A 24496-nucleotide genomic window follows, 5' to 3' on the forward strand; every position below is an offset into this window, starting at 1 on the left:
AGTTGAAATGCCCATCAGCCATGATTGAATGGCAGAGTGGACTCGATGGGCCGAATGGCCTTACTTCCACTCCTATGTCTTATGGTCTTATGGTCTTAAATCTTAATGTCCTGGAAGAAAGGGCATAGGAGTGCAATGAGATAACTTGAGAGAAGCAGAATGGACCCAGCAGATAAAATAGGCAACTTCTTCGCTATAAACATTAAGTCATTGTAAGAATCTATTTTATTGGTTCCTAATCAATACATGACTCAAAATTTATTTCTGAAACTTACCACAGTTTTACAGATTCTAAACTAAAGTTGGTGACAACCTCAGATATTTAGAGAATATCTTATTTCCTCAACAAAAGCATAATTCCAAAGGCCCATTTTTAGCTAAATAGGGAGGAAATCAACATATATGTGAGCAGTATTTTTGAAGAGTTGAAATTCACTCCCTCCTGTCTTTTCATGACCTGTTTACAGCAGTAAATCAGCAGATAGAGAAGTTGCCAAGTTAGACACTGTTCACAGCAACTCTGTCCCAAAATTAGCACATAACAAGCCAAAAAAGAAGTACAATTGAATTTTATTTATAAAAAATAATAACGCTTCATGGAGATATAAGTTGAGCTTAGTCAAAACTCACAGGGTTAGCACGCTCAAAATCAAGCCGCACTATTCCTGAAGCCATCACAAAAGTTAAAACTTTTAAAGAAATACATAAAATCCCCAAACTATGTGTTTTACTTTCAGACCCAGGTTGAAAGAAAGCATGGGCCAGTCTTCTGTACTTAACAATAAATCACAATTTATTACAGGTAAACATCTGAACAATTCAAACAAATTAAGTAAACTCTATGAATTGTGGCTTTTGTGAAGCTTTTGGAGTCTCTCTACCCCTGCACCAGGGGACTTGGGTTCAAGTCCCAACTTCTCTGAAAAGTTTTACATACACACCACAAATATACATCCCACACACAGGGGAAGCGGAGGCCAAACTGAAGAATCAGTTCCATAGTCCTTGTCCATCAGGTCTGTTAGGTTGATTCTTGCTGATCCAGAGGCTCCCCCTTCACCTTCTGAATGTTTCCACTGGTTTGAAAGAGGTACAGGCTGGCTGGTTCACTTATGAAATGTCTCTGATGTATCCAATTCAAGTCATAACTTTCAGTTTCTGCTGAAGGAAAGATAACCTGGTTTTCAACTGAGTCTTACTGGTTTCTCTTCTGATATATCCCTCCATCTTGCTCACAGCTGAAGCTGTTCAACCTTACAAGGCAGATAGAGGACCTTGCTCATTGATGATGCCCACACCAATCAACTTCCCTTGGCTTCAATTCTTCTGCGCATTGCTGGAACCCATAGCTACACAAAGAGGGTTCACAATAGATATCAAATTCCTTGCTTTCAAACATGCAACCATCCCTGCAAATTCCTAATTTTCAGCGTTCTCAGTCTCAAGCTGAAAATTTCTACCATGTTATGACCACTACTTCCCTAGGGATCTTTTAGTTGGAGGTCATACGTTAAACCTGCTTCATTGCACATTATCAGAGCAAAGGTACCCTGCTGCCTGGTTGCGTACATGACATACTGCTCCCAATGTACTCCATGAATTTGTTGTCATAGTTACCTTTTCCAATCTGATTAACCCAATCAACATGAAGTTTAAAATCACCTATAATTATCGCTCTATTCTTTTCACATGCTCCTATTATTTGTTGATATATAGCCTTTCCCACAGAGTCATTATCACTTGGGGTTCTGTACACTATTACTATCAATGATTTTCTTCCCTTGCTGTATCTTACTTCTGTCTAATGGATTTTACATCATCTGAGTCTAGATCATTTCTCACAACTGCCCTTATTCTAAGGAACAGTGCGAGCCCACCATCTTTTCTATCCCTCCTATGCTTCCGAAAGTCAAATATCTTTGAATATTAAGTTCTTAATTTTGATCTCTTTGTAACCATGCTTTCATAATGGCTATTAGATCAGATTCATTTACCTCAATTTTCATCATCAATTCAATTTCTTTATTCTGAATGTTTCATACATAAAGATACAAAATCTTTTAAGCTTGCCCTACTGTTGAATTTCCCTAGAATTTTATGATTCCTTAGTACAATATGAATTCACACACAGGTGTAAGACATCACCTGGCCTAACAGCTCTAATTTATTTATTGAGTTCTTAATATTTTCATTTTCATTTAAACTTCCTACTAGTCTTTTGACTATCCTGTAATGGATAGTCAAATTAGCAGCTATTACCAACCAATGAACTTGCAGGTTTCTTGTGATCTCATTCCTTGGTTTAAGCTCTGCACCACATTCCCATGCTGTTCCAAAATCCCTGAACTATGCTCCTTGGGATGTGATCTCTCCTTCCTGAATACCTATTTGGTTTCTCTCCTCCAATCATCCAGTCATTCCACTTTTTCCTCAAGCTATCCCTGAGGTCTTCTTTAGAGGGATATCCAAATGGTTCAATTAGGCTAAATAAAATGAAAGGGTTCAGAAAAGATTTACAAGGATGTTGCCAAAGTTGGAGGATTTCAGCTATAGAGAGAGGCTGAATAGGCTAGGGCTTTTTTCTCTGGAGCATCGGAGGCTGAGGGTTGACTTTAAGAGGTTTATAAAATCATGAGGGGCATGGACAGGATAAATGGACAATGTCTGTTCCCTGGGGTGGGTAAGTCCAGAACTAGAAGGCATAGGTTTAGGGTGAGATGGGAAAGATATAAAAGAAACCAAAGGGGCAACTTTTTCATGCAGAGGGTGATACATGTATGGTTCTGTTCGCCGAGCTGGAAGTTTTTGCTGCAAACGTTTTGTTCCCTGGCTAGGGAACATCATCAGTGCTATTGGAGCCTCCTGTGAAGCGCTGCTTTGATGTTTCTTCCGGTATTTATAGTGGTTTGTTCTTGCTGCCTCCGGAAGCGGCAAGAACAAACCACTATAAATACCGGAAGAAACATCAAAGCAGCGCTTCACAGGAGGCTCCAATAGCACTGATGATGTTCCCTAGCCAGGGAACAAAACGTTTGCAGCAAAAACTTCCAGCTCGGCGAACAGAACCACAACAACGGACACCCGAGCTACAAATCTTCAACCAGACTTTGATACATGTATGCAATGAGCTGCCAGGGGAAGTGATAGAGGCTGGTACAATTGCAACATTTAAAAGGCATCTGGAAAGTATATGAATAGGAAGGGTTTGAAGGGATATGGACCAGGAGCTGTAATTATTGTGATAAATCTTACAGTAGAGGATCTGGTTGTCTACCTCCTGCAATGGGTTTCCGGGAGGGGGTTGGAGCAGTTGTGTGAGGACCCAGAGGTAGACAGTGTTGCACTGGCTTTGTGCCTCATCCCTGGCACCGTTTGTGTGAGGCCATAGTTTCCAGCCAACTGCAGTGGAGGAAGCGCAGGGCTGGTGGTTGCTAAGGGGAGAGACCCGGAAGAGAAAAAGCAAAGGAGAGGAGAGGAGAAAGTGGCCTTGGAGTCAGGTTGAAAAGGCTGAAGGCACCAGCTCGGTGCACACTCGAGGGAGATCTTCCCAGCCGCTGAATCATCTCTGTCTGGTGCAAGTGTTTAAATATTAAATTAATTCAACCTCCTATTCATGTTAACTTGATTTAAGATAGTTACCTGATTCTGATCAGATAACCAAAAATTTGATTATCTGAACAAAATACTCCCCGCCCATGTCGTTGGGATAATTGAGGTTGCCCTGCACTCCTTTTGGAAACTGCTGATTCAAGGTGCTTTTCTCTTGAATGGCACCAATGGCTTAAGCGTTATTCCATCAGACATGTACAGTAGTGAATCTACTACTTTCACGGTAAATTGGCTTCACCTAAACTCTGTTTTCTTCATTTTGCTCGCTGCTTGACTGCCTGGCATGTCGAAATTCATGGGAGTTTCATTCATGCTCCCACGTATAGTGAGGATGTGGAGGCGGGGGAGAAGGTACAAAACAGGTTTACTGGGACATTGCTTAGATTGGAGTGTATTAGTTATAAAGGAGAGATTAGACAAACTTGGATTGTTTCCACTAGACAGCTAGAAGCTCAGGGGCAGCTTGATAGAAGTATATAAAATTATGAAGGGCACGGATAGGGTGGATAATTGGAGTCTTTTTCCCAGTGTGGAAATGTCAAATATTAGGCACAGATGCAGTGGGCCGACGGTCCTGTTCCTGTGCTGTACTGTTCTATGTTGTAACTCAGGCCAATTTCACCCATTTGTCAATGTACAATCAACTGCTCATATGCAATAAATCTGTCAAATTTTGCTAGGAGACTTCTGTATCTTGGCCCTCTAAAACAGTACAACATTGCTCCTCTTCATAATCCTGGTATATCCTAATGTTTTTTTTTGTTGCTTCTTGCAAAGAATAGATTTGGAAAGATCCACAAGAAACAGAATTTACTCTGCCAGTCTTTACTGGTGTAATTTGAAACCTCATTTTGAAACCATGACCACATGGTCGATTTTCTTTCAGTTGCGCATTTGTTCTTAGGCATCTTCCCAAGCTCTGTAAAGCTTCTTCCAAACCCTAACATTCAACAATATTTTGAATTCCCCAGCTGCTGCACAATCTCAGTTGAAGTTTGAACTGGCCTGCATATTTGCTGCTCTTTTTTGATATTGTATCACTACACTGGAAGACAGCAGTGGAATGCAGCATGCGCCAGTCAGGCAGTAACCTTGACAGGACATAGATGTACACCGACAGGAGGACAGAACAGCCACCTTTGGATGCTGTGCTATTCTATCATTCTACAAGTGTGTCGGTTTGTATCAGGGCAAGTTCTGACTTTACTAGCCAGTTGCTGATATGTTCAGAGTGTGGACATTTTGACCAAAGTCATATGCTGAATTTTACATAAGATTGACACTACCTCTCGCATCTAACAAGTAGTAGCCACAGTGGTAACATCACTAGGTTCACAATCCTGCAATCCCAGGTTAACAGTCTGAAGATACAGGTTCAAATTCAACTGCGGTAGATGATGAAATGTGAATTCAACAAAAATCTGGAATTAAAAAGCTCACCTAAAAGTGACAGTATAACCATGGTCAGTTGTTGGAAAAACCCATCCAATTTATTAATGTTTTAAGGGAAGAAATCTGTCAGCCTTAGGAGCAGATTGCAGTAGGTGCTGAAACTTGTACTGAAAACAACAATGCTGGAGATCATTGCAGGTCAGGCATCTGTCTGACCCACCATGAAGTGTGGTGCTGGGGCAAGTCAGGCAGCATCCGAGGAGCAAGAGAATCAACATTTCAGACATAAGCCCTTCATCAGTTTAGATTTAGATTAGATTCCCTTCAGCCCAACAAATCCACACACCGACCCTCCGAAAAGCAACCCACCCAGACGCATTCCCCTACATTTACCCCTGACTAACGCACATAACACTATGGGCAATTTAGCATGGCCAATTCACCTGACCTGCACATCTTTGGACTGTGGGAGGAAACTGGAGCACCCGTAGGAAACCCGCGCAGACACGGGGAGAATGTGCAAACTCCACACAGTCACCCGAGGCAGGAATGGAACCCGGATCACTGGTGCTGTGAGGCAGCACTGAGCCACCATGGGAATCAGCATGCAGGGGTATGCTCAAAACCTCAACTTTTCTGCTCCTCGGATCCTGCCTGACCTGCTGTGGTTTTCCAGTACCACACTTTTTGAATCTGATCTCCAGCAGCTGCAGTCCTCGCTTTCTCTCTGACCCACTGTGATTTCCATCATTGGTTGTTTTCAATTTGTCAACCTTACCTGATCTGCAGATTGCCAGCAATGTGACTGATTTCATGAGGGATGGGAAATAAATGCTGGCCTAGCCAGTGACACCCATGCCCCATGAACAAAAGAAAAATACTGTACTATAAAAACTGAACTTAGGAATCTCAGTGTAAACTGCCATTGCCCTACTTCCCAGACCCTCCTAACAAAACAATTTCATTATTGCATTTTGATAGCCAGACAATTGATTCTCACTTTTTTTTGGCAAATTAATTTTCTTCAAGGATATGCTTGAACAGCAAAAGTCGACTGATTATTAAATCATTGCAGTTAAGCCCAAGCCTGCACTATTGTAAATAAAACTAGGTTCTAGTGATTTCAGTGAGGATTACATTCAATTTCCAGAAAATACAAATCACCCACTATGGGTAAGCTGGTCCATTTAACCCAAGGGAGTAAAATTGCCAAAGTTCCACATTGTATCACATAAATCCAATTGAAAAGTAGCTGGGGAGAAATGGTACCTGGGATTCTTTTCCACAAAATTTACAAAAAATGTCAAGAAAAATCTTGGGGCTCAATTCCACCTCCCCACCCCCAGTCCAACTGCATCTTACCGTGAAAATAGATTTATGCAAATCAAAACCCTGATTAATTTTTATTGGGATTTTACAATCAATCAGCAAATGAGTGGAGCTTGCAGAATGCATACCTTGTCCAATTATTCCACGAAGGTAGTTTTCAAGAAAAACAAATACTTAATATCTGGAGAGCAAAAATACTGAGCCTGGACACTGACATAGCAATTAAATTCTATGACCCATGAAAGAAGTAAAACCTCCCTCTGCTTAAGTCATAAACTGGTTAAACTCTCATGAAAAGCTTAGCATGCTTTAAGTTATATTTGCAAGACTGAGTTTACAAACATAGAGAAAGCCATTAACCTGAAAAAGATGCAGGTTTTCAGGGCCCAATCTGGCGATCAGTTTGGAATCAAAGAACCCTGGGTTTAATTTTGAAAACACAGCTGTCTCTCAGCATTCAACTTTGGGAAAAGTGTCAACTCACTGAATAATTTTTCAAAGCAGATCTTGAAGCATAAATGAATCTTGAGCAGTGGTTATCCATAAGTACGTTTTGCATCCTTGAAAATATATACTTCCAATAGATCTTACATAATTGATGAATATTAGTTAGCAGGTGTATGTTGCTCTTATTCAATAGGGAGTATGGATAAATAATGTAATAATTTTAAAACAACCATTCTTAAAAATAAATATCAAATGTTATTATATTGCAAGTGACTCAGCTGATTACTTTAAAAAAGAAACAAATTTAACCAAAATGATGATGTACACAACAGCTGATGCCTGGTCACAATTTTACCACAGAACAACATTATTAAACAAAGTTTTCCAAACAGCCAAAAAAACAACCTTTGTTACATTCGTCAGATGTGAACACTGCTGGCCAGGCTAACATTTATTGACCATCTGTAATTCTCCCCTGAAAAGGTGGTGGTGAGCTGCTTTGTTGAACTGCTGCAGTCCTTAGGGTGTAGATCCACAACAGAGCTGCAGGACTCTGACGCAGCAACCGTGAAGGAATGGTGATTTCCCTCTCTGTCAGCGTGGTGTGGATTATTCAAGCATACAATCCAAAAGATTCTTAAATTTGGATCCATTTTGTGCTGAGCTCTTAATTGCAGGAGCAGTTGGAGCATCCCCTCCACTCATCCTGGAGATAGTGCTCCCTAATGTGGTGGGACAAAGATAAATCAAAGCAGGATTAATCTCTAATGTGATCTTTATCAAGATACAGAAATGTAGCAGTGCATCTGGGCTTGGTCCGAGCTAACAATGGTTTGCTCATTGGTTCTGGTCCTAGCTAATAGTGAGGTACGGGGGCCAGTTGATTTCATGGAATCATACTTCAACCGCTAATAGGACACAAGGGCAGCAGTAGGACATGCCAAGACCACCTGCAGTGTGTGAATAGAGGATATGCTCCTCTCCACAGAGGACAGTTCTTGCTCATGGTTTGAGAGAGATGCCACCAGACCAAGGTAAGCTAGGAACCTGGAATATCTCTGCAATATGTGAAAGGATCTGATTGAAAGGAAATAAAGTCAGCCTATATCAGGATTTAGATTTGTGGAGCAGAAGAAAAGAAAGGATAACTCTAGCTCGCTTATCGCTTAATAGTTGCTGTTATTCAAACTAAACTAGGACACGAGACAGTACTTACGAAAACAACTAACGGGCAGAGTTCAAATGTGTATATTTCATAAAGAATGGATATTTATTCTTTGTTAGATAAAGTTTTTCTGGAAGTCATAACCACTTATCTCCATCAGTGATATATTACATGAAAATGTAATACATGGCATTCCACAACAAGACAAACAAAATAATGCCTGTGGGTAACAGGAATTTACTCTGACGACTGCCCGTTGGATAAAGGCCTGAGCAACAATAATCACGGCTATCAAAGTAACCATGCCTGGGTGTTGGTGTAGATCAGATATGATCAGTTATGGTTGACAGCAGTGCAGCTCCAGTGACAGTAGATAATAATCAAAAGTCATTAACATTTTTAGCTACATTACATTCACTGATCAGAATGAAATAATGTCATTTTACGCCATTCAGATTAGAGAATCCATTTTTGTGATCAATAAATTATTAGTACACTCATTTCTTCCATGGTAGAATAGGCCAGAGGGGTTGAATGACCTATTTCTGTTTGCATGTTCCAAAGGATACTGTGACAATAACCAATGGGGACTCAGAAGATAGTAAAACCCTGGTTGATGACATTTATTTTGAAAGGTGATTGTTTAAGTTGAGGACACACATAGGCAGAAAGGGAACTTAGATGTTTAGTACAATTAGTAAAGTTTCACCACTGGACTGAAGGCTGGGGGCAACATGAGCAGCGTTGAAACAATATAAACATCACACAACAAAATCAAGTATATGTCTGAAAATGAAAATGATGGAAGTTGTTGCATTATGCCAAAAGGGACATCAACCAAAATAAAACACATAACTGCAGATGCTGAAGACTGAAAAGCTCAACCAAGATCAGCAAGGATGAAATCGAGCAATGCAGGATGAAATATGTCCAGTGACTTTCTGAAAAGAGTTTAAGTTGATAGTTAAAAGTTTGATGAGGCCAGTACTTGGCCACGTGGATGTCGTGAAGTCAATCATCATGCAATAGAGCCATAGAGTCATAGAGATGTACAGCATGGAAACAGACCCTTCGGTCCAACCCGTCCATGCCGACCAGATATCCCAACCCAATCTAGACCCACCTGCCAGCACCCAGCCCAAATCCCTCCAAACCCTTCCTATTCATATACCCATACAAATGCCTCTTAAATGTTGCAATTGTACCAGCCTCCACCACTTCCTCTGGCAGCTCATTCCATACATGTACCACTCTCTGTGTGAAAAAGTTGCCCCTTAGGTCTCTTTTATATCTTTCCCCTCTCACCATAAACCTATTCCACCTAGTTCTAGACTTCCCGACCCCAGGGAAAAGACTTTGTCTATTTACCCTATCCAAGCCGCTCATAATTTCGGAAACCTCTATAAGGTCACCCCTTAGCCTCCGATGCTCCAGGAAAACAGACCCAGCCTGTTCAGCCTCTCTATATAGCTCAAATTCTCCAACCCTGGCAACATCCTTGTAAATCTTTTCTAAACCCTTTCAAGTTTCACAACATCTTTCCAATAGGAAGGAGACCAGAATTGCACGCAATATTCCAACAGTGGCCTAACCAATGTCCTGTACAGCCGCAACATGACCTTCCAGGTCCTGTACTCAATACTCTGACCAATAAAGGAAAGCATACCAAACGCCTTCTTCACTATCCTATCTACCTGTGACTCCACTTTCAAGGAACTATGAACCTGCACTCCAAGGTCTCTTTGTTCAGCAACACTCCCTAGGACCTTACCATTAAGTGTACAGGTACTGCTAAGATTTGCTTTCCCAAAATGCAGCACCTCCCATTTATCTGAATTAAACTCCATCTGCCACTTTTCAGCCCACTGACCCATCTGGTCAAGGTTCTGTTGTAATCTGGGTAACCCTCTTCGCTGTCCATTACACCTCCAATTTTGATTTCATCTGCAAACTTACTAACTGTATCTCTTATGTTCACATCCAAATCATTTATGTAAATGACAAAAATTAAAGGACCCAGCACCGATCCTTGTGACACTCCACTGGTCACAGGCCTCCAGGCTGAAAAACAACCCCCCACCGCCGCCTTCTGTCTTCTACCTTTCAGCCAGTTCTGTATCCAAATGACCAGTTCTCCCTGTATTCCGTGAGATCTAACTTTACTAATCAGTTTCCCATGGGGAACCTTGTCGAACGCCTTACTGAAGTACTGGAATCAAGTGTACTCCATGGACTCCAAGTTTGGCAAGAAGTCCATACTATTTGCAAATGCCTGAATCAATTCCCAGGAAAGATAGCAACAGAGTCAGCTTATGACTGGTACAATTTCTGGGAGCAGTCAAACAGAATTATTTGATTCACAGCAATTATGAATACAAGTGTGGAAAATCTTCTTAAAATTTGCTTCTAGGCATTGAAATAATTTTCTAAAACATTTATAAGCACCCTGACGACAGACTTTCAAAAGAATCAACTTCAAACTTGTCTGTTGAAAGAAATTCGAACTAGCAAACCTTAAAGAACAATTTGCACTAATACAGTGGCTTTTAATTCGGGTACCCACCTATCATTCAACCTAGTTCCTAATCATGTTCAATAATTTGCCCTAAATTCCATAGGCTTCTACCTTAGGTAACAATCTCTTAAATGGGACTTTACCAAATGCCTTAGCTAGACAGTGGTGGGACTCTCGAACACAGTGTCTAGTAGGGTAGGAGCAGCGGGAAACCTCACTATCTTTGAAAAGGACGTGAATGAGCAGTTGAAATGTCATAACACTGGAATCAGATGTATTAGTGTAGACGGATTGGTGCAGTCTCAATGGGCCGTAGGCCTCTTCTGTGCTGTATGACCCAATGTCCTACCTGACAAGAATTGACACAGAGTAAGGAATCATTAGGAGTTACTAATGACAGAGTTAGAAGTTTTCAGAACAGCATTAAGAGAAGGGAAGCAAGAAATAATTGGGAACAGAATTCTGGAACTGCAGGCAAGAGTGCAGGAAGAACAAACAACAGCCAACGATAGCAAAGCGAATGGGAAATCATATGTCAATCTTGCAGCGGTACTAAATTTCTTGAATCCAAGAATTGAACTAAGATGGACTTTGTCTTAATTTTTAAAATGTTTTTGCTTATCAATATCTTTCATTATAAATATAGGCACTGTAGTATGAATACTTAAACTTTTTTTTGTAAGAAGTGCAAGTGATAATAAATGACTATTCTTTTTAGCACTGCTGCCTGTCTGTGTGGAGTTTGCACATTCTCCCCCTGTCTGCGTGGGTTTCCTCCAGGTGCTCCGGTTTCCTCCCACAGTCCAAAAATGTGCAGGTTAGGTGAATTAGCCATGCTAAATTGTCGTAGTGTTAGGTGAAGAGGTAAACGTAGGGGTATGGGTCTGGGTGGACTGCTCTTCGGAGGGTCGGTGTGGACTTGTTGGGCCAAAGGGTCTGTTTCCACACTGTAAATAATCTAATCCAACCATGATGAAATGCAAAAATAAAGGCAGTCTTGTGCTTGCAGCAGGTTGAGCATCAATGCCCCATTATGTAAGAATTTTAAAATTATTTTTCAATCTAAATTATAAATTACCATCTTCAAAACAAAAGTTTGCCACACACCAAAATCCTGTGGCACCCAATTGACATTGTTTAAAGCATTAGTAAGCTTTGTGCAGTGGACGCAGTCGCAATCAGCAGTTTTCTGTTTTTCATTCTGTACAAGAGTAGGAAGCAGGAGAATGTAGCTCACATGGAGACTCAGGACCAGCAAGTATAAGTCTGTGAAGGGGAAAGGAATATGGATACAGATTGGAGTGTGGAGCACTGCAAGAGGGATGCAAGATAGAACAGAAGATGTGGTCGGGGGCCTGGAGGAGTGACGTGGGAACAGCTGTCCTGGATATAGTGGGAAGTGCACTGTGAACAAACAAGATAAAGAAAAAGCTGGAGCCTAAGGGCAGTGTCCGCACTATCTACATTTGTGAATCTCTAGGTGTTAGCTAAGTCCACCTGAGTCCAATTACTCCGACAGGCAGCATTTGTGGATAATCTTCTTTACAGTATGCAGAAGGGAGGCCAATGAGATTGCAAGATCAGTCATAATACACAGGATGGAAAGTACAACACTGGACACTAATATGAGCATTGAATAAAAGTGAATGCAATGTCATTTCTTCCACAATAATGCCCCTACATCCTCTGTAACCATTGATGTATGCCAATCACAAGGTGCACCTGCACACTTAACAGTTAACTATTATAGCTAAATTCTGTGTCTTACAATCTTATTCTCCACAATCACCTGATGAAGGAGCAGTGCTCCGAAAGCTAGTGCTTCCAAATAAACCTGTTGGACTATAACCTGGTGTTGTGTGATTTCTAACATAAGTGTGTGTGAAGTGTGATGGGGTATGTGTGAGAAGATGCATGTATGAGTATGAGTGCGGGGGGGGGGTGTATGTGTGTGCATATGAGAGAGAAAACTTGTGTATGATGGAGAGTCTGCGTGGGCATATGAGTGTGTGTGTGTGTGTATGTATCATGCAGTAGGGTCACCTGTAGTGTGACATGAACCCAAGGTCTCAGTTGAGGCCATTCCCAAGGGATAAACAACAACAGAGTGGCCGAGCAGAGGCTGATAGCAAAGTTCGGTACCCAAGGGAATGGCCTCAACCGAGACCTTGGGTTCATTTCGCACTACAGGTGACCCCACTGCAAGATACACTATCTCTCTCTCTCTCTCTCTCTCTCTCTCACATACCCATGTGCACACTCAATCTGTCACTCTTACATGTGCACACATTTGAGGTGAATTTGTTTCTGCAGAATTATATTTTATTTTGCTCAAAAACTGCATGAATCGATGTAAAACTGAAAAACTATACAGAGGGTTTGTCAGTCTGATATAGAATTGGGACACAAACAGACTTCACACCTATTGTTGAAAAAGCTGAGTTACCTTGAGAATGTAATTGAAAAGAAGTTCTGGGATTTACATATCAAAGAACAGAAACCAGCATATCCCAAAATAAAAGGTGGAAGTTTTAATCTAGGACTGTTCACTGTATCATATCGCCATGACACTTGACTCCTTTGGCTTTAAACTATGTGAGCATAATCTTAACCTCCACAACCACCTGATGAAGGAGCAGCACTCCAAAAACTAGCGTTTTCAAATAAACATGTTGGACAATAATCTGGTGTTGTGTGATTTTTAACTATTTAACTAAGCTAGTCTCAACAAATAACAATCATGCAGGTATGAATCAAATGATGCCAATATAATATGAAATATTTACAAGATTCATTTTATTTATAGGAAACAGCTATGCCACCTGTGTGCTCTCAAGAATTATGTTAATGTCAATATGGTTTGGGCAGGAAAATTGTGGTCATGAGGTAGAACCTCCATGTTTGAAAGACAGGGTCTTTGATTGCACACCCATAACAGGAGCACTGTCAGCTGACAGTGGATTTCACCATTGGAAACCTTTTATCACCATGGAATTATACATGTCTCGCACGCATGCCTTTAACGCTTTAAATTTTAACTATAATCATGTGGGAAATTGGGGAAGGGAGTGAGAGGGAGGGGGACCACTCCAGTTCTGCTGTAGAGAACAGCATGCCACTGACAAAATTCCACACATTTGATGATTGAAAGTAACCCAAGGCTGCAGAAATGTAACAGAACATGAAAGTAACTTGAAAACAAAATAACACCACAACTTATATCTATGCTTACCACTAAAGGTTTTCCAACTATTGGTTGCTGAAATACTAAAAATACTTATCGTAATTAAAGATGTCAAGATCTTGAAACCAACATTCTACTTGTTAATTAAGAGAGAAACAGCTACAGGGTCCAAATCTGAAGTGTAAAACTTTCCTGTTGTTCCCACAGCTGACTGACTGCCTGCTATCTGATTTGGAATTTTCTGTTTTAGATAAATGCATGTCTTGTCCTGATTCCAAGGCCCCACAACCTCTCACACTGAGGAAACTGGCCCTAGACAACACAATAAAGTCTTCTAGTTTGAGAAATTAGTCACTCAAATGACATAAAAGTGTGGCTTTAAAAGAGTTATTATATATTGCACTTTGACCATCAGACATCACAAAGTGCCTTTAACTGTTGTCACTATCGTAATGTAGGAGACCTTTAAACATACGAAACACTTCTAAAAATAGTTTACATACTCTGCCTACCCTCTAAGCTTTGGAGACTACCCAAATTAACTAACTGGAAGAAGTACTAGAATACACCATAACTCAGTGTTAAAAATAGCATTTCTGAAGTTTAAAAATCAGTGGGATGGATGGTTGGAGGCATTTTGCACAATCCACCTTCAAAGGAAAAGAAGTAGGGAAAGTACAACTGATGTTTGCCGTTAGTGTAATTACAGTATTTAAAGAGACAGCGCTTGAAAGACTGACACAAAACCACTTGATAAACCAGTTGCAGTGATTGTAACAAGGTCAGTCAAGTGGACTTCATTGAATAGAGTTCTGAGGAAGGGTCACTCAACCCAAAACATTAACGCTGATGTCTCTCCATGGATGCTGCCAGATCTGCTGAGCTTTTCCAGCAATTTCTGTTTTTGTCTCATAGAATATGAGTTCACTAATTGTGGCTGTTAACCTGGTCCAATTAGGGAGCCCTGGCTGACAGGGGTATCAGAGGTTCTGTTCACCCTGAGAGCTGGCTCTGGTCTAACTTCCATATATAAACGAAAAGTGAAATGGTGGTCAGATGCCAGTCTCTGTGGATTTATTTCACCGGTCAGCCACCTGGAGCATGAACTCTAGTTCTTTCACGTATGCTGCCCTGACACTTCATTCTGGGTCCCAGCTTCCACAGTGTGTTCCTAAAAGAAAAATACTTTTGGAGAGCCTTCGCTTCAGTCCAAAAATTGTAGAGTGTTCTTCATTTTTTTTTCCCCACGCTAACGCCCTCAGACCTTTTTCTTCTTTTGCACTAGTCAAAATTCATAGGCCCATTTTCTGGAGCGATTCTCCCCAACGAGAGTTGAAAGACCTCTCAAACAAGTCGCAGGTTTACCTGAAGACAGTAAGGGAATGGTGCGCCTCCGGCTGGCGTACGGGGAGCAGTGCACCTGCACTCCCCATTGTACAGGACGCGAGAAACTACCAGCAACGTGGGCGCCTGGGATCCTTCACCCGAACCTACCTCAACAAAGTAAAATCCAAGCCAAGAAAAGCTGAACAGAAAACATAGACATGTTTGAAACCCTGTTAATTCCCCGCCACCGCCAGCCCCACACAAGGAATTTGCCCTGGCATACAATGTCAATTACCACTTTTCAAACAAAAAGAATGTAGCTATCCAGGGCTGGTGCAAAACGCCACTTATGGTTCATAGTAATAGAAGTTGTTACGGTCCTCCCCTACCTCGATGGGGCTTGACGGCGCCTCTTCTCCACTCACTCGAAGCTACGAACTCCAGGTAAGCTGCCCAAACTCCAAGCCCCACAATCACTACAAACATCAGCACGTTGAAATGTTTCCGAATCTTCTTGACAGGAAAGAGGAACATAATCCTGTGCATACTTGATATTAAATAAATAATCTGTATAAATTAATCAGGCTGTCCCTGCTGCCTTTGTTCCCTTACTGTACGGGCGGCAGAGGCGCTGCTTGGCTCAACCCCCAGCTCCAACTCATTGTAACAAAGTGACGGTCCGCATGGGGAGAGAGAGGGAGGGACAGACAACAGCAGCTCCCCCCACCCCCTCCTTCCCCACTCAGACTCCCTGCACCTCTCCCTGCCGCCTCTGCATCCACACGGTGCAATATTTCCTTTCGAAAGGCAGGGGTTTTCAGAGACAGTATTCTCGAATCTCTAACACCACCCTCTATTAGACCGACGTCCTTCACTTCTTCCCTCAGCCTGAAGGGGGATGGGGGTATTAGAAAGCACTGCCTTCATTGTACAGCGCCAAAATTTAAAAAGGTAATGCTCATTGATCCGGCTTAAAGCACTTTTAATTAACATCGAGTCAATCTGTTCAGAGAAAATCACCCGTTTACCACACTAACTCTCCCAAATTCACACCCCAGACGTTTTGACTGTTTTCTTGTTGTTTCAAACAACTATCGTTATTTAGCAATATTAATATTTTAGTTGCAATAAACCTCGAAACTGAAAGTAATTGTTACGTTGATCTATTTCCTTGTCAGTTTTTTTTTAATGGTCCATCGTTTTGACATAATTGGAGTTGTATTACCCCTCTCCCTACTTTATACCAAATTACTCCGACATAATTTCCGTGATTCAAATATTCACAGTGGTCTGGGGTATCCAATATAAAAAGTGTGCAACATTGTATTTGTGTCTACATATCAGGAATCCCGAGTTAATATAAATACCATAAAATTACCCAAGTTATGATTAGTTACGATCCTGTGTTGGCTGCGGGGGGAGCGGAGATGTTGAGGATGTCCCTCCCATCCATTCAAAAGCTAAAACAAACAAATCCAAAAAACATGAACAACAGGAGGACCTGTCATTGCTTTCATCAAACTGACCAAAATGTCTGATTCATTACATCTTGAGGCTCTATGACTTGTGCTTCGAAGGGGTGGATATCCAAGAAATTCCCCAATAACTCTGCAGTTGCTTTATGATGATATGATTGAAACTATCTTGAGTGACAGATCTGAAATAGATGCTTTCAAAATCTATGCCAGTGACAAGCAACACTATGTGATAGCTCCCATATGATTTGCAATTTATCTGACAGTGGCTATCCAACCCATCAAAGGTCATGTATCCTCTTCTGTCAGTATTAAATTCTTTCTAGATACAAAACTCTTTAATCCCAGTCCTCTTGGTGCCAAAATTAGTTAATCACCATAGCTACAGATAATCTACAGTTTGCAGATGACTGCAGTGTTGTTGTCTACTATACAGGAGAAAGTGAGGTCTGTAGATGCTGGAGATCAGAGCTGAAAATGTGTTGCTGGAAAAGCGCAGCAGGTCAGGCAGCATCCAAGGAACAGGAAATTCAACATTTCGGGCATAAGCCCTTCATCAGGAACTACATTCCAACCAACAAAATTTGGACCCAACCAGGACAACCTGTACCTACAACAAATCCGAAGCCTCCAGCATCAGACCTCCCTCCGGATCCTCCGCTCCACCCTTGCAGCCATGCGTCGCTACCTACATTCTCTGCAGTCAGCCCTACCCCAGCTCAGGACAACACTCTCACAGACCTGCAAAGGTCCTCTACTGTTCTTCATCTACAGAAGAATCCACACACTAAACAAACAGTTCTTCCTAGCCATATCAGAAATTAAAGACAGTAAGTACCGAAAACTTTCATGTACTTACCCCCACACTCGTGGTTCCTCAACTGTTCCAGAATCTTCTATCGGCCTGTCGGACGCCATTACACATGTGGTCGCTATAGCGCCCGCGGCACCAACAGCCGCTGCCGAACGTGACGTCACTTCCACCCCCACCGACCTCGGAGCCTCCGCGATCGCCGCCCAAACAACCGCCCCGGCGATTACCGCACAGACAACCGCTTCCACGATCGCCAGGAAGATCGCCGACGGACTCCCGACCCCCACGGCTACCGGGAATGACTACGGTTCTTTCATCGCCGCAACCATTTCCGCCCCTTCGGTTGCCGTCGCCGCAGCCACTTCCGCCCCCACTGACATCACTAACCTGCAGGACCACAACGCCTCAGGTTTCTCCGCCCCCACGCCGTCTTTCGTCACTACACGTAACCCCGCCCTCACACAAACCTTCGTCACCACGCATAACCCCGCCCCCACGCCGACATTCGCCACCACACGTAACCCCGCCCCCACGCTTATTTCTGTCACGACGCATGACCCCACCCCCACGCTTGACCCCGCCCCCACACCGAGCAACGTCACCACGTCTAACCCCGCCCATACGTCAATCTCTGTCCCTGCCCCTAACCCTACCCCCACCCCCAGCCCCAGCTCCAGTCCCACACCAGGTCCTAGCTCCCAGCCATGCCAGATCTTCACCATCCCTCCAGACCTCCCCCTCTCTGAGGATGAAAGATCAGTCCTCAGCAGGGGCCTCACCTTCATTCCCCTACGCCCTCGGATCAATGAGTTCAACACGCGTCGAGATATTGAACAATTCTTCCGCCGCCTTCGCCTCCGTGCCTACTTTCACAACCAAGACTCCCACCCACCCTCTGACGACCCCTTCTCCTGCCTCCAATGCACCTCATCCACCTGGACACCCCGTGCTGGCCTCTTACCTGCCCTCGATCTATTTATAGCCAACTGCCGCCGCGACATTAACTGACTCAACCTGTCCACCCACCCCTCTCACCCACTCCAACCTCTTACCCTCAGAACGTGCAGCCCTCCACTCCCTCCACTCCAATCCCAACCTCACCATCAAACCGGCAGACAAGGGAGGCGCGGTAGTAGTTTGGCGCACCGACCTTTATACCGCTGAGGCCAAACGCCAACTCGTGGACACCTCCTCTTATCGCCCCCTTGACCACGACCCCACCTCCCACCACCAAACCATCATCTCCCAGACCATCCATAACCTCATCACCTCAGGGGATCTCCCATCCACCGCCTCCAACCTCATAGTCCCACAACCCCGCACCGCCCGTTTCTACCTCCTGCCCAAAATCCACAAACCTGACTGCCCCGGCTGACCCATTGTCTCAGCCTGCTCCTGCCCCACCGAACTCATCTCCGCATACCTCGACACTGTTCTGTCCCCTTTAGTCTAAGAACTCTCCACCTACGTTCGGGACACCACCCGCGTCCTCCACCTCCTCCAGGATTTTCACTTCCCCGGTCCCCAACGCCTTATTTTCACGATGGACATCCAGTCCCTGTACACCTCCATCCCCCATCACGAAGGACTCAAAGCCCTCTGCTTCTTCCTTTCCCGCCGCACCAACCAGTACCCTTCCACTGACACCCTCCTTCGACTGACTGAACTGGTCCTCACCCTGAATAACTTCTCTTTTCAATCCTCCCAATTCCTCCAAACTAAAGGAGTTGCCATGGGCACCCGCATGGGCCCCAGCTATGCCTGTCTCTTCGTAGGATATGTGGAATAGTCCATCTTCCGCAACTACACTGGCACCACCCCCCACCTTTTCCTCCGCTACATCGATGACTGTATCGGCGCTGCCTCGTGCTCCCACGAGGAGGTTGAACAGTTCATCAACTTTACTAACACCTTCCATCCCGACCTCAAATTCACCTGGACTGTCTCAGACTCCTCCCTCCCCTTCCTAGACCTTTCCATTTCTATCTCGGGTGACCGACTCAACACAGACATCTACTATAAACCGACTGACTCCCACAGCTACCTGGACTACACCTCCTCCCACCCTGCCCCCTGTAAAAACTCCATCCCATATTCCCAATTCCTTCGTCTCCGCCGCATCTGCTCCCAGGAGGACCAATTCCAACACCGCACAGCCCAGATGGCCTCCTTCTTCGAGGACCGCAGATTCCTCCCAGATGTGATCGACGATGCCCTCCACCGCATCTCCTCCACTTCCCGCTCCTCCGCCCTTGAGCCCCGCTCCTCCAACCGCCACCCAGACAGAACCCCACTGGTTCTCACCTACCACCCCACCAACCTCCGTATACAACATATCATCCGCCGTCATTTTCGCCACCTCCAAACGGACCCCACCACCAGGGATATATTTCCCTCCCCTCCCCTATCAGCGTTCCGCAAAGACCACTCCCTTCGTGACTCCCTCGTCAGGTCCACACCCCCCACCAACCCAACCTCCACTCCCGGCACCTTCCCCTGCAACCGCAGGAAATGTAAAACTTGCGCCCACACCTCCTCCCTCACTTACCTCCAAGGCCCCAAGGGATCATTCCATATCCACCACAAGTTCACCTGTACCTCCACACACATCATCTATTGCATCCGCTGCACCCGATGTAGCCTTCTCTATATTGGGGAGACGGGCCGCTTACTTGCGGAATGCTTCAGAGAACACCTCAGGGACGCCCGGACCAACCAACCCAACCACCCTGTGGCTCAACACTTTAACTCTCCCTCCCACTCCACCGAGGACATGCAGGTCCTTGGATTCCTCCACCGGCAGAACATAACAACACGACGGCTGGAGGAGGAGCGCCTCATCTTCCGCCTGGGAACCCTCCAACTTTTCCTGATGAAGGGCTTATGCCCGAAACATCAAATTTCCTATTCCTTGGATGCTGCCTAACCTGCTGTGCTTTAACCAGCAACACATTTGCAGCTGTGATCTCCAGCATCTGCAGACCTCATTTTTTACCCTCTTGTCTACTATACACCCAATTTGCAAGATACTCTTGATTTCTTCAATTCTCCATACAAGAGCGACAACCAGTCTTTGAGTGTTGATAAGTCAAAAGTCATATATCAATTCACATCCTATTCAGGCAGATATTTCAGATTCCCTGTACATTGAAGGAGACAGTCTGGAATATGTTGAATACTTTCCAAACTATAGCAGTTACCTCTTTCATAAGTCCACCAATGGTGAGGCAATCCAACACAAATCAGCAGGTGAAGTATAAGGACTTTTAAACAAGCTTGTCTGTGTTGGAGAACCAAAGCAAGAGTTGTAATCAGTCTGAATCCACACCAACACGTTCATGGTCTTCTTTGAAGCTTGCAAATTGCCCTGCAGTTCAAACCCTGTGTGAGAAGACCAGATTAGTATGTGAAGTGACAGATAAGACAGATATACAGCTTGCATAACATGAAAGTGAACAGTTGGATTTCCAAGATTTCCAGACACACGATTAGATCCATGGTCTCCTCTGGAAATGAACATTGAGCACTGCATTTGATATAATTTTCCTCATTGCTTCATTATATGAAATCTCTTTTATAATTACCAGATTTATCATGTTTGTGTAATTTTCTTCCAGTGTATTTGTAGTGATATTATAATTGCTTAGTTTCTATTAAAATTTAATTAATAATTTACATGAATGGATAAAACTGCAGAAAATGAAGTTTAAGATATAATTAATTAATGTATTTATTAATATATTCATGCACTAATGTAGACATCCTCTTTAGACAGAAAAATATAGAACAGACTATTTGCTAAATGATGAAATGCTAGAGACAGTGTAGAACCGAGGAGACTTAAGTGTTCAGCTAAAATATCATGAGCAAGTAGAGAAAATAATCAAAAAGGCTACTGGAATAATAATCTTTAAATCTAGAGGGCTAGGATACAAGACAATAAAAGTCATGTTCAGTCATATAAAGCTTTGGTTAGACCAAACCCAGACTAAATTACGAGCAGTTCAAACTGAATGTCACACCTTAGGAAGAATGACCTTGGAGGGAGCGCAGCATTGGAGATCATGGTTTTGATACTACAGTTGATCACAACACGGTTATGCATTTGTTCACAGATTCCAAAGTTAGGTTGAAGTTCCAGCATCTAACAACAAATAGTCTTGCAGTTTACGATTAACTGTTAAAATAGTGACCTGCCCATAACAGTCTTCATGTTATTAAATTTCATTAGTCACATGACACCAGGTTACAGTCAAACAGGACTATTTGATATCATAAGCTTTTGGAGTGCTGTTCCTTCATCAGGTGAAGTCCTGGCATTTCATTGGCATCTTCAGAAGAGAACCCACTTTCCCAGCTAGCTGTGTGTGGTGCCTTGATTTGTTTTGACATAATCATTCCTGCAAAGATTAAATTATGAAGAGAAATTACAAAAATGAATGTTGTATTCCTTGGAATTTAGTAAATTAAGAGCTGTTTTGATCTATAGTTCTAAAATATTAACTGGAACTAATAGGGTAGATACATGAAAACTATTTCTGCTGGATTGGAGAATCTTGGTGAGAGAACAGAGTCTAAAAATTCGGCATAGATCTTTCAGTAAAATTAAGAAATACTTCCACACAGAGAGTGTTGAAAGTTTGTAACTCTTTTCTGCAAGTAACAATTATGCTAGATCGATCCTAATTGTAAATTTGACATTGATAGATGTTTTTGGTACACAGCTAAGAAAGAATATAGGCAATAGTAGTTATGTGACGTTAGATTATAGGTCAGTCATGATTTCATTAAGTGACCGAACTGACTCAAGGAGCTGAATGGCTTCAGATGTTCATTTATTACTTCAGCTACTAAGGCATTATTCAGAATATAAATTGTTGCTCCTTATTAACACTAGTCTTTTATTCATACACTGCTTGTTGTGTAAACTCAGAACACCTGATTATATCTAACCAGTACATGCTGTTCATAAGCTAATAACTGGGTCATGCGATATCAGTCTGACAACTCTCAGTTTTATAAATCTTTCCCTTGTTTTCAATTATCTCCATGGCTTAATCCTAAAGATGCAAAGAAGATTTACCAGGATGTTGCCTGGTCTGGAGGGAAGGTCTTATGAGGAGAAGCTGAGAGACTTGGGTCTGTTCTCATTGAAGAGAAGAAGGCTAAAAGGGGATTTGATAGAAACATACAAGATGATCAGAAGATTAGATAGGATAGACAGCTGAAGTCTTTTTCCTAGGATGATGACGCCAGCTTGTACGATGGGGCATAGCTACAAACTGAGGGGGTGATAGACTTAAGACAGATGTCAGAGGCAGGTTCTTTACTCAGAGAGCGGTAAGGGCATGGAATGCCCTGCCTACCAATGTAGTTAACTCAGCCACATTAGGGAGATTTAAACAATCCTTGGATCCTTAGATTAGTTCACAGGTTGGCGCAACATCAAGGGCCGAAGGGCCTGTTCTGCACTATATTTTTCTATGTTGCATGTTCTATGTTCTATCTTTGTAATCTTTTCAACATTACAACCTTGGAAATATGTGGATTCTTCTAATCTACTTGTACAACTTGAATTTTTACATCTCCACCCAGTGATAGCTGTGCCTTAAACTATCATGCACAAACTCCAGAACTTCCTGTTAAAACACCTCTACCTCTCTACTTCCTTGTTCCTCTTTAAGAAGCTCCATAAAGCCCCTCTCACCGGTGCTTATGTGCCTTTTGTTTGAAAGTGCACTTGTGAAGAACAGTCAGACTTTAAGTTATACCTTGAACCTAAGAAGACATTGCATTGTTGCCGTAAATAGTCAGTAGGTATCACATCCTTAGTATTTGAAATTATTTTGCATCAGTTGCTATTATCATCACTGTTTATCTTATTTTTCATTCAGTTGTTTGAAAGTGGTCACTTGAATTACTGCAGTCTTGTAGTTTCAGAAAATAAATGATGTTATAAAGTTAATTCAATTATTAAACATCTTTGATTGCTGGTAATTGCAGTGCCTGAATAGCACTATGTCATTGAAATTAGGATCATGCATGATACAACTGGAAGTCTGTGCTAACTTAATGCTTCTCAACTGCAATGAGGAATATTTCATCCATCCTCACGGATAGGATAAAAATTAGTGCACCTTTACCTTATCCAATAAGAATGTAGACTTCGGGGGGGGGGGGGAAGTTAAGAAAGAAGGGGCAACCCATAATGTTGATATAATGCTCCTTTACAAGTATAAAATTTAAGATCAGTTCCCAGATCATGTATTACTTTTGTCATTCATTCTTGGGATATGAACGTTCCTGACAAGATTAGCATTTTATTGTTCAAATTTAATTGCCCTTGAGAAGGCAGTGATGAACTACAATCCTGAACCCCTGAAGTCGACATGAGGCAAGTACACCAGTTTTCCACTATTCCAGGATTTTGTTCCGGTGACAGTGAAGGAATTGAGATACAATCCCAAGTCAAGATGGTGTGTCACTTTGAGAGAAACTTGCAGGTGTTGGTGTTACCTTGCGAATGTGGCCTTTGTCTTCTAGATGGCATTGGTCATGGGTTTGAAAGATGCTATCAAAACAAACATCTTGTAGATGATGCACTCATGTGCCCCTGTGCAATGGTGGTGTGAATGTGTATGTTTAGGATGGTCAATGGGATGTCAGTCAGGAGGGCTGTTCTGTCCTGCATGATGTGGAAAAGCTTAACTAACTTACTCTCACAATCCTGACTGCTATTTTGTGGATGGAAGACTGGGTTTTAGAGAGTCAGGTCGTGAGTGATTCCTGGAGAATTTTCATCCTCTTACTTAATATTATAGCCACTGCATTTATATGAATGGTCCAGTTCAGTTTATGGACAGTGAAGACCCCTCAGATGTTGATGATAGGATATTCAGGAAAGGTAATGTTTGAATGCCAAGAGGATTAATTAGATTCTCTTTTGTAGATGCTCTTTGTTTGGTCCTTATGTAGGACAGATGTTACTTGCTGCTAATCCAACCATCCCTAGATCTTGCTACATGTAACAAGTGACATCTTGCTTCAGCATCTAAGGAGTTATGAATGGTGCCGAACTGCAATCATCAGTGAACATCGCTACTTCTGAACTTAAGATGGAAGAAAGATCATTGATACAGCAATTGAAGATGGTTGGACCTTGAGAGCTTCCCTGTGATGTCCAACAACCAGAACCATCCTCTTTTGTGCTAAGTGTGACTTAAAGAGTGGAGATCTTTCC

At 42.7% G+C, this 24496-nt stretch overlaps 1 protein-coding gene across 1 annotated transcript in view; it reads right to left on the reverse strand.

The window, feature by feature from the left end:
- The window catches only part of b4galnt3b (beta-1,4-N-acetyl-galactosaminyl transferase 3b), a 193256-nt gene extending 177428 nt beyond the window's left edge, over positions 1 to 15828 (reverse strand). The window contains exon 1 of the mRNA XM_060839850.1: positions 15357 to 15828. Within this exon, the coding sequence (XP_060695833.1) occupies positions 15357 to 15513 (157 nt within the window). The 5' untranslated portion in view covers positions 15514 to 15828. The remainder of the gene's footprint in view (positions 1 to 15356) is intronic.
- Between the last annotated feature and the right edge of the window lie 8668 nt (positions 15829 to 24496).

This window comes from Hemiscyllium ocellatum, chromosome 19 (assembly GCF_020745735.1).
Source record: "Hemiscyllium ocellatum isolate sHemOce1 chromosome 19, sHemOce1.pat.X.cur, whole genome shotgun sequence".
Taxonomy (NCBI): domain Eukaryota; kingdom Metazoa; phylum Chordata; class Chondrichthyes; order Orectolobiformes; family Hemiscylliidae; genus Hemiscyllium; species Hemiscyllium ocellatum.